Source organism: Acomys russatus, chromosome 19 (genome assembly GCF_903995435.1).
Source record: "Acomys russatus chromosome 19, mAcoRus1.1, whole genome shotgun sequence".
NCBI classification, from domain to species: domain Eukaryota; kingdom Metazoa; phylum Chordata; class Mammalia; order Rodentia; family Muridae; genus Acomys; species Acomys russatus.
In genome coordinates, this window is record NC_067155.1 from 12,522,787 (window position 1) to 12,534,145 (window position 11,359).

Sequence of the window (11,359 nt, forward strand, 5' to 3'; positions counted from 1 at the left end):
TGATCAAGTAAGTTTCATCCCAAGAGACAAGGGAGATTTAACATATGAAAGTCCATAAATGCCATCCAGTATATAAACAAACTAAAAACAAAAGCACATGATCATCTCATTAGATGCTGAAATATTCTTTGACAAAATCCTACACACGTTCATGATCAGAGAAACCAGGAGCATACCTAAACACAATAAAGGAAATATACAACAAGCCAATAACTAACACCAAATTAAATGGAGAGAAACTTAAAGCAATCCCATCATAACCAGGGACAAGACAAGTCTGCCCACACTCTCCATATCTATCTATTCAACATAGCACTTAAAGTTCTAGCTAGAGCAATAGACAACTAAAGGAGATCAAAGGGATAGAATTTGGTAAGAAAAAGTCAAACTATCGCTATTGACAGATGATGTGACAGTATAAATAAATACCCCCCAAAATTTACCACAGAACTCCTACAGCTGATAAACACCTTCACCAAACTGGCTGTATTTAAACTTAACTCAAAAAAATCAGTATTCCTCCTGTATACAAAAGATAAATGGGCTGAGTAAGAAACTGGGGTAACAAAACCCTTCACAATAGCCAGGAAAAATATAAAATGCTTTAGTGTAACTCTAACTAAGGAGCTGACAAACCCTACGACAAAGCCTTCAAGTCTTGGAAGAAAGACGTTGAAAAAGATATCAGAAAATGCAAAAATCTCCCATTCTCATGGACTGATAGGATTAACATAGTAAATATGGCAATCTTACCAAAAGCAATCTATATATTCTGTACAATTACCAACAAAATACCAACACAATTCTTTGTAGACCTCAAAAGAGAAATTCTCAACTTCATATGGCAAAATAAAAAAGCCAGGATAACTAAAACTATCCTGGACAATAAAAAAAATCTTCTGGAGGTATCACCATACTCAATTTCAAGTAGTTTGACAAAGGAATAGTAATAAAAATTGCATGGCATAAAAACAGACATGCATATAAGTTGAATCAAATAAGAAACCCAGAAGTAAACCCATTGACACCAACTGGCACCTAACTTTTTACAAAGAAGTCAAAATCGTACAATGGAAAAAAGAAAGACTCTTCAACAAATGGAGCTGTTCTAACTGGATGTTTTCATGTAGAAGACTGCAGATTGACCTATAGCTATCACCCTGCAAAAAAACTCAAGTCCAAGGGGATCGAAGACCTCAACATAAAAACAGATACACTAAATCCATTGCAAGGGGAAGTGGGCAATATCATTGAACTTATAGTAGAAGAGACAGCTATCTGAACAGAACACCAATAGCTTAGGCACTAAGATCAACAATTAATAAATGGAACCTCATGAAACTGTAAGGCTTTTACAGGCAAAGGACACTGTCAATAGAAAAAAATGTCAGCCTACAAAAAGAGAAAATCTCTTCCCCAACCCTACATCTGACAGAAGTCTAATATCCAAAATATATAAAGAATTCAAGAAATTAAACACCAAGAAACCAAATAACCCAATTTAAAAATGGAGTACAAAGGCCAGACATAATGAAACACCCCTGTAATCCCAGTATTAAGGAAGCATAGGCTGGTGGATCACTGTGAGTTCAAGACCAGCCTGGTCTATAAAGGGAGTCCAGGACAGCCAGAGCTCCATAGAGAAACCATGTCTCAAAAAGCCAAAAAAAGGGGTGGGGGCTACACAGCTAAACAGAAGTTTCTAAACAGAGGTATCCCTAATGGATGAGAAGCACTTTAAAAAAAAAGGTTCAATATCTTCAGGGAAACACAAATCAAAACAATTCCAAGAATCCATCTTACACCTGTCAGAATGGCCAAGATAAAAATTCAAGGGACAGCACATGCTGGTGAAGATGTGGAGCAAGTGGTACACTCCTGCATTGCTAGTGCAAGTGCAAACTTATACAATCATGGTGAAAATCAATAAGGCATTTTCTCAGAAAATTGGGAATAGGTCTACACCAAGACCCAGCTATCCCATTCCTGGGTATATACCAAAAGCTGCTCCACCATACCACAAGTACACTTGCTCAACTATGTTCATAACAGATTTATTGATAATAACCATAAACTGGAAACAACCTAGATGTTTCTCCACTGAAGAATGTATAAAGAAAATGTATGTTTACACAATGCAATACCACCCACCTATTCAAAACAAAGATATCATGCTATTTGGAGGTGGATTCATGGAACTAGAAAAGATCATCCTGAGTGAGGTAACCCAAATCCAGGAAGACATGCATGGAATGTGCTCACTTATAAGTGGATATTAGCCATAAAGTACAGGATAACAATGATACTATCCACAGACACAAAAAACCATGAAGGTCCCTAGGGAAGATGCTGAATTTCACTCAGAACAGGAAATAAAATAAACATCTGAAGTATATAGGGGAGGGAACTGTGTGGAAGAGGGGGTGAGAAGTGTAATCAATGGGAATCATGTGTTCAGAGAGTAGGAGGAGGACTGGGAGAGAGAGCAGAAATGGGGGCTTCTCTGGGACATGGGATGGTCCCAGGTATCTATGGCCTTTGATGAGACTTCTAGCACCGAGGGTTATGAAGCCTAAAGTGGCCAGCTCCTGTAGCCAGGTGGGACTTACAGTGGAGGGAGGGGGACACCAGCCCACCCATAAAACCTTTGACACAAAATTTGTCTTACCTACATGAAGTGCAAGGGTAAAGGAGTAGAGACTGAGGGAATGGCAAACCAATGACTGGCCCAATGTGAGATCCACCCTATGGGAGAGAGCCAACTCCTGACACTATTAATGACACCCTCCTATGCTGGCAGACAGGCACCTAGAATACGTGTCTTCTGAGAGGCTTTATCCAGCCTCTGATGGAAACATATGCAGAGACTCACAGACAATAGGCAGAGCTCAGGGAGTTTTGGGGGAAGAGTGGGAAGAAGAATAGAGCTGGTTGAGTCAACTACACCACAAGAAGACCTACAGAGTCAACGATCTGGGCCCATGGGGGCTCAGAGAGACTGAACCACCAACCATAGAGAATGCGTGGGCTGGAACTAGACCCCTTACACATATGTGGCTGATGTGTAGCGTGGTCAACATGTGGCTTCCCTAACAATGAACGGGGAGGCTGTCTCTGACTCCGTGGCTTGCCTTTGGATCCCATTCCCCCAGCTGTGCAGCTTTGTGAGGTGAAAGTGGGAGAGGATGTACTTAATCTGGCTGCCATTTGAAGTGCCTGAGTTGGTTATTCCCTTTTGGGGTCCTCCTGTTTTCTGATAAAAAGGAAAAAGGGGATGGAGAGATAGCTCAGAGGTTAAGAGCACTGGGTGATCTTCCAAAGGTCCTGAGTTCAATTCCTAGCAACGACATGGTGGCTCACTACCATGTATAATAAGATCAGGTGCCCTCTTCTGGTATACAGTTGTATATGCAGACATAACATTGTATACATAATAAACAAATAAATAAATACATAGGAAAGGGGGAATCTAGGGGGCATGAGGGTGGGACTGGGAGGTGAAGAGAAAGGAGACTGTGATCTGGCTGTAAAGAGGTTAAATAAACAAATTAATAAAAGGTATCACCTCTCAAAACCAATTTCAACACCTGTGGAAAATGAATGAATGAATGAATGAGTGAATGACATCTCAGACAATGCAGCACTTTCCATGCTTCCTGCTGTCCCTCTCCCTTCTGTCTTTACTCTTCAGTCCTTGAGTCCACATGGTGAGCTACAAACTGCTGAGCATCCATGTGTCCTTAGAGAACAGCCATTCAATGCAGGACTGCCCTCTGTTCTGTCCTGGGCTTGGTCTGTCAGCAACAATGAGAGACCCTCATCATTTCCTGTGTGAAACAGAAAACCAGCTGTGCATCCAGTCTGACCTGTGTTCTCAATTCTCTGGAAACATGGAGTTTGCTCTCATCAAGCATGTGGCAAAAATGCCTGTGAGGGATCCAAAAGAACCAGCAGAGTGACGAGTGGGGACAGGAATGTCCCATTCTCACTACAATAACCAGTCATGGTTCTGACACAGAACAAAGGCCCAGAAGCAGATGTATCAGGAGCCTCTTGCACCCTGGGTGTGTGAGAGGTGAATTGAGTTCCTGAAAGAGGTCTCTGAGCTCCAGCATCCCATGCAGGGCTTCAAGACGATGCTACCACTTTCTCAGCTGTGTGATGGGTCTGCACATATGTTCACTGGGCCTTTCTGAAGTGCCTTGGACCTCTGTCTAGGTAATTCCCTTAGGATAACCCCTCTTTCCCAAAGAAAATACATACACTGGGAGAATGAACATGATCCCTTGGCAATGTGTGTGTCTGGTGGAATCAACCCCACCCAGCAGCTGGAGTGAATCACTTACTGTACACCAGGAGGTATGCGGATGTTGTTGATACAGTTTCTACTTGATAATTATAGGTTTTAAGATTGTAGAATCCTGTGTCCTTCTGGGTGACATTGCGGATCTGCAGAGATCCGTCACTGTAGATTGTCTCTCTGCCACTGTCTGCACGTCCTGTCATATTTACTTCAACGTTCCCTGCATATAGTGCAATCACGTGGCTCTTTTTTGTTATATCTTTGAACCAGACAAAGGCTAGAAGATTGTCTGGCAGATTTTTAGGAAGGAGAAGGACGTCTTGTCCTTCAAACACGTGCTGTGCCACTAATTTAATGGTGACATTGGTAGTGGTAGACAGGTGCCAACATGTTAAAAGGGAGGCTATAAGGAAAGAGAGAGAGAAACAATCAATATTGTGTGGGTGTGATCATCACTCAAGTGTGTGGGTAGGGGTGTACCTACCCATCTTAATAGAAGTGAGCAATATGACCACCATTCCCTCAGAGTCTCTCACTGTGTACTTACCTCTCTTAGAAATTCTCTGCTCAAGTGTCTGCCTGGCTCGCCCTACAGTGTCCCTATATTTGTGTGAGGATGCTTCACTGACCTCTTTCTCTAGAATGTCCTCACTTTCTGACTTTCTTCTTTCTCTTTGTGGTACCAGGCAACCCCTGACATCATCTTGCAGATACTCTGACTTCTGGTCCACTATGACCAGGGCTATGTGAGGACAGGGGTTAGTCTGCCATATTAAGATGATTAACTTCCTGGAAAAAACTTGGGCATGAATGGAGGAAGGAAGGAAGGAAGAAAAAAGGAAGGAAGGAAAGGTGTGTTCATGGGTTAATCTACATAGTTCCCAGATTTGTAGCTAACAACAAATAATTATACTCAATGGCAATTTAAATATTCTTGTATTTCTTATTTATTGTATGTGTGGGTTTGTGAAGGCTCATGTCTCAGTGTGTGCACATGAAAGTATATGCCACTGCAAGTGTGTAAAGGGAAGAGAAGAGCCTGCATGAATCTGTTCTCTCAGCTACCTTGTGGGAGCTGAAGACTGAATTCAGGTTGTCATGGCCTCCACACACTGAGCCATTTTGCTGGACACTCCTGTTTGATTTCTATTTGAAGAGTCACCCAGTCATAGTTTATAACATCAGTCTTCATACAGAGCAGCCACTGTGACTTGGTTTGAGTAGGGAACACTGGGGCTCTCCTCTCCTCATCACTACCTGTCCCCAGAGAGCTTCAGGAGGCTGAATCTGCACTTTTTGCCCTATAACTTGAAGGAGAAGCCCCGAGTCTCATCTAGAGTTCCTGTCATTTTTAGAAGACTCAAGCCTGACTCTAAATTCTCTTCCACCCACACACAGTCAGGGATTGGGGACACATACCAGTGAGTAGGAGTCTGTGCCAGGGGTTACACTCTTCGAAGGAAAGCACAGAGGACACCGCCATCAGACTTCTCACTCTGATGTCCTCTGAGGAGAAGACCTTAAGATCCAGCAAGGCTCCCAGCCTCTGCTGTCCTTCCTACCTCTCAGCTGATTGTCTTCTCAGGCAGGAGCACTTCCCAGCATCTCATGGAGTGTGAATGGTGGGGTCTTTGTCCAAGGAGCTGCTCTGTCCCTTCCACTCTCAGTGCTGCCCCAGCATCCCTCTCAACTTTTCTCTTTACGTTTCTCCCCCAAGCAACACATTGAGCAACAAGGCTGATAAACATCCCTGTGACCTCAGAAAACAACAGCACATCCCAGGCCTGATATCTGCCATGTCCTGGCCTCTGGTCTGTCAACCAAAGAGGGAGACTCTATCATGTTTTTATGTCCCTGTGACACAGAGAGAAAGCAGAGCAAACAGTCTGTCTTGGATCCCATTGCTCTGGGAATATGGGATTTTCCATCAGGAAGGTGACAGAGATGCCTCTGAGGGCTTGGAAGAGACCAGATGAGTGATGGCCAAGGATGAAGATCAATCCTTTATAACTAATGTCACCAGTCAAATTCCTGATCCAGGAGAGAAGCCCAGGATCATTTGTGTGAGGAGTTTCACTTCCTCAATGTTGGGGAAGAAGTTGTTAGTGTGTTTTTGAAAGGACTGTGGACTCCCTCTTCCTATGGAGGGTGTCAAGGCAGCCTTCCAGCATTGTGTTGGCTGAGCTGTGTGTTGAGAGTGCCTAGGTTCTCTCTCATTTTTCTTGGTCAACTCTATCCTGGTCTAAATTATTTCCCTGGATTAATCCTGTATTCCCCTATGGAACATACTGGGAAAGAGGGGACTTTAAGGTTCCCAAGACAGGGGTGTTCTCAGACAACAGAAACTGAGCAGGATCTTGGGGAGGAGTTCCAGGTTAGTAGGGACAGCATGGATATCAGTCTCCTAGGCAAGATCATGGCTCAGGGAAACAATTTTTCTGAGTGTTGAGTGTGTGTCCTGTTATTGCCTCCTAGAGATCCCTGGGAGAACTGCAACCTCATGTCTATGCCAACAGCAGGGATGGTCCACAAGTCAAATGTGACCTGCCCTGGTCCTTTCAGCACAGGTTGGATGTATATCCTGTCATCTTGCCTAGTGTGCACTCCAGAGCTCCTGTTTCCATCTACTGTAGGGTGGATTTAGACTAGCTTCCAGAATTCTCTTGGAAGCCCTGGACTAAAGGTGGAATAAGAGTTGATACAGAGGAGGAGCTTTGTGCTCAGATAATTTCAGAGAAAAGTTCTAGAACACTGACTATGTATTAAAAGGATAGGAGACTTACAGAGGGTCTGTACCTTCACTTGCTGGCTCATCCCTACTTTCTAAATCATTCCTACTTTTTGCCTACCGGGTGCTTAGGGGTCTGCTCTTGACTACAGAGAACATTGATTCAAAAGGATGTGTCCTCTTCTCTTCCTCACACACTGTTCTAGGTCTCTTTATTGCTGTGATTAAAAAAACTTGAGGAACAGCATCTAAAGAGAGAATAAAGGCTACATTTCCCTTCTGGGTCTGGGCCAATTTGTAGCACTGAAAGCAATCAAGACAGAAAACAGGATACTGGCTGGCTCATCCACTGGCTGGATCTCTGGCTCATGATTAGCTAGCTAGTTTTTTTTACATAACTAGGGACAATCTTCCTAGGGATAGTGCTGCCCACAGTGGCTTGGTCCCTCCCTCATCAATTAAGACAATCCCTCACAAACATGTCCATGGCCCAACCTCTTAAGCGAGTCGAAACTCTTTTCTCCCAAGGAAACTCTGGGATGTGTCAACTAGGCCAACTATAAGACTGTTTCAGACTGTTAAGTCATCCTTGTCCACTGGGAGACTCCAAAAGAAGGTCCCCATTCTCCAAGTAAATGTTCTGTTCCCTGCAGTCATCACAAGCACTGGTGTTCACAGCTCTTCACAGCTGCACTCTCAGAGTTAGGACCCAGCTCATGGGGTCTCTCCTGGGTTTTACTTTTCCCACTTCCCTACTGCTGAGCTCATAGATACCCTGATGCCCACCACTGACATTGTGAGGAGTAGCTGAAACAGCATCACCAAAACCCTGCTTTCCTCCTGACTCAGGAAAAGGTTCCCAGGCACATACATCACCTCCCTCTTCTGGCTCCAATTGAATCAGAGCAGAAGCCAATCACCACCTGAGACAAGTCAGGAGCTGTGAGCATTTGTGTTAAAAGAGCATGAGCAAGGTTCAAGGCTCTGATTGGTCATTCTGTGTCTTCAAGAACAAAGATTGTGAAAGCAAATAGAGGGGACAGGAAAGCATAAATGAGTGACTGAAAGAAGAATCTACTAGAGCTGAAGTACATTGTTCCCAAAGGGTGGGTACTCCTACTTGGAAAAATACCCCCATTCATATTAAAGACCAATCCAAGGTTAACCAGAAGAAAGCAGATACAGTGAGAGAGGAAAGAAATGGGGCTGGAGTCTCATGAGAGTATTTGGAATTTTTTTTTGCCCATGAGAATCAGTTGGTAATTTACTTTTCTATTCATAAGGCTTCACCTCAAAGCTCAGTGCTAATATTTTAGAGTTCCACTTACCAGGACTATATTGCTTGACTGTGGTCCTATTGAGAGCAGTGATCGAGTTAGAGACTAGGCAGATATAGGTTTCTCTATTATTAGGAGAGATGTTTGGGATAAAGAACTCTTCGGAGTATGACAGGGACTCACCATTGGTAAGCTAAGAGTACTGTGTAGCTGGGTGAGAGGCTGCATGTCAGGAGAGGTTGAAGTTTGCCCGTAGATGGAAATGAATATCTGAGGAGGATATAGCCAGGGTCTCTGGATCATCTGGAGCAAACAGAATAAAGTGACATGTGAAGTCAGAATGGTGAAGGGGAAATCCTGGTCTGTGGGAGGCTATGGTATTTGTGCTACAACCTCCGTTAAGTATAGTTATTAATTGCTGCATATGTATCTCTACACCACAAGCATGCCTGGTGCCCACAGAAGTCAGAAGGGACCATTGGATCCCCTGAACCTCAAGTTAAAGATGGTAGTGAGCTGCTGTGTATGTACTGGGAACTGAACTAGGGTCTTCTATAAGAACCTCCAGTACTCCTAATCATCGAGCCTTCACACCAGCCCTCCAAGGTAGATGTTTTCAGAGACAGATCTGACTGGTAAAGAGTACAGAGAAAGAACTTGCTGGAATCATGGCAGGAAGGGACATGTGAGTTTGGCATATCTGGGGTAAAGATTTAGGACACTAACTTCCTCCATATGAGACCATTGTTTCTAATACCCAAGGTCTAAGCCAATCCATGTAGGATTACCTCTCCAAAATGCACCATAGTGTAAGATGAGAGACAGACAGTAAAGTTGTTTGAAATCAGTGACTCCCTAGGCAGAGAGTCCCTGTGTTAGAGAGAGGATCTACTGAAGAAGGAGGACTAAGCAAAGCCTTACTTTCCAGGGGTAGAGACATCAGCATACCAGAGAACACATGATTTCATGTCTAGTACATGACCTTTGGATTCCTGGAATTCTGCAGAAATGCTCCATACTGAGGTGGCTTAGTTCTGGAGTCAAATCTAACTGTCTGTTTGTTCTCACTTCCTGGACCAGATGTCCCGTCAATCTGCTGACCACCAAGATTAACATCAGCTTCTCTCCATTCCAGACGTGTGAGAAGACCTCCAAGGTGGAGATACTGAGTATGTGACAGCAGACAGACAGCTTCTGCTTTTTCACATGTACTTCTGTGACTAATCAAGCCTGATGTGGCCACTGTATTGGCTGTATCTCATTTCCCTAATGATATTACATGGCTGGGGGGTGTGAAGAAAGGAGACTTCCTCTCCACTAAGTGTTACTTCTCTTTTTAAAATTTATTTAATTAATTTATTCAGATTATATCTCAATTGTTATCCCATCCCTTGTATCCTTCCCTTCCTCCCTTCTTCCTGCTTTCACCCCTCCCCTATGTCTGTGACCAAGGGGGACTTCTGCCCCCAGGATATGGTTGTAGGCCATCAAGTCTCATCTTGGTAGTCTGCTTATTCTTTGTCTGAGTGCCACCAGGCCTCCCCTCCATGAGGAAGTGGTCAAGTATGGGGCATCAGGGTTCATATTCAAGTCAGTCCCCACTCTCCACTCAACTGTGGAGAATGTCCTGTCCATTGGCTAGATCTGAGTATGGGTTCGATATTTACTCCATGTATTGTTCCTGGTTCATGTAGTAGTTTGAGCAGACCCCCTGGGCCCAGATCTGCCCATCATGATGTTCTTCTTGTAGACTGGGACTTACCATTGAAAAGAAGTAGGTTAGAGGCTGTGTGGTAGGGGAGATGGAAGTTTGCCACTAGATGAAAATGGATATCTGAGAAGGACATAACCAGGGTCTCTGGACCATCTGGAGCAAACAGAATAAAGCTACACATGATGTCAGAAGGGGGAAGGGTAAATCCTGGTCTGTAGAAGGCTATGGCATCTGTACTACATCCTCAGGTAAGTAGAGTTATTTTTGGCTGCATAGGTATCTGTCCACCACAAGCAGCCTAGTGTCTACAGATGCCAGAAGGGGACATTGGATCCCCTGAACCTCAAGTTAAAGATGGTGGTTACCTGCTATGTGTGTGCTGGGAACTGAACTTGGGTCCCTGTCCCATGTATTTGCTTTCATGAATTTTTGCTCTTCAAGACACAGAAGGACTAATTAGAGACCTGAACCTTGCTCATGCTCTTTTACCCCAAATGTTCGCAGCTCCTGACTTGTCTCAGTTGCTGATTGGTTTCCACTCTGATTCAATTGTTATCAGAAAGTAGACGTGATGTATGTGCCTGGGAATCTTGTGCTGAGTCAGGATGAAAGCAGGTTTTGGTGATGCTGTTTCAGTTACTGCTCACAAGGTCAGTGGTGGACATCAAGGTGTCCATGAGCTTAGGATCTACGCAGTGGAAAAAGTGAAACCCAGGGTAGATGCCATGAGCTGTGTCTTAATTCTGAGGGTCCATCTGTGAAGTCCTGTGGACAGCAGTGCTTGTGATGAGTACTAGGAACAGAAAGTGATATCTCTTATGGAGTCTTGCAGTGGACAAAGAGGACTTAACGGTATGAAACAGTATGGTAGTGAGCCACGTTGACACATTCCAGAGTTGCTTGGGGGAAAAGAGTTTCAACTGAGTAACTTTCTTATGATGTTGGGCTGTGGACACTTCTGTGAGGGATTGTCTTAATTGATGCAGGAAGGACAAGGCCACTAGAAACAGCACTATCCATAGTAGATTGTCCCTGTTTATGTAAGAAAGATAGCTAGGTAATCATGACCCAGAGATCCAGCCAGTGGATGAGCCAGTCAGAATCCCATTTACTGTCTTGATTGCTTTCAGTGGTGCAAATGGACCCAGACCCAGAAGGAAAATGGATCCTTTACTTTCACCTGGCATGCTGTTCCTTAGGGTGTTTTTTAAAATCACAGCAACAAAAAGGGACCTAGAACAGTGTGTGTGGAAGTGCAGAGGACACATACATTTGAATCAACGTTCTATGTAGTCAAGAGCAGGCCCCCTAAGAACCCTGTGGGCAAAGAGAAGGAA

General features: G+C 43.9%; 1 protein-coding gene across 1 annotated transcript in view; it reads right to left on the reverse strand.

Moving 5' to 3' along the window:
• Positions 1–5,786, reverse strand: part of LOC127203654 (carcinoembryonic antigen-related cell adhesion molecule 3-like) — a 17,899-nt gene extending 12,113 nt beyond the window's left edge. The window contains 2 exon segments of the mRNA XM_051162478.1: positions 4,347–4,706; positions 5,723–5,786. Of these exon segments, the coding sequence (XP_051018435.1) occupies positions 4,347–4,706; positions 5,723–5,786 (424 nt within the window).
• Positions 5,787–11,359: the final 5,573 nt, after the last annotated feature.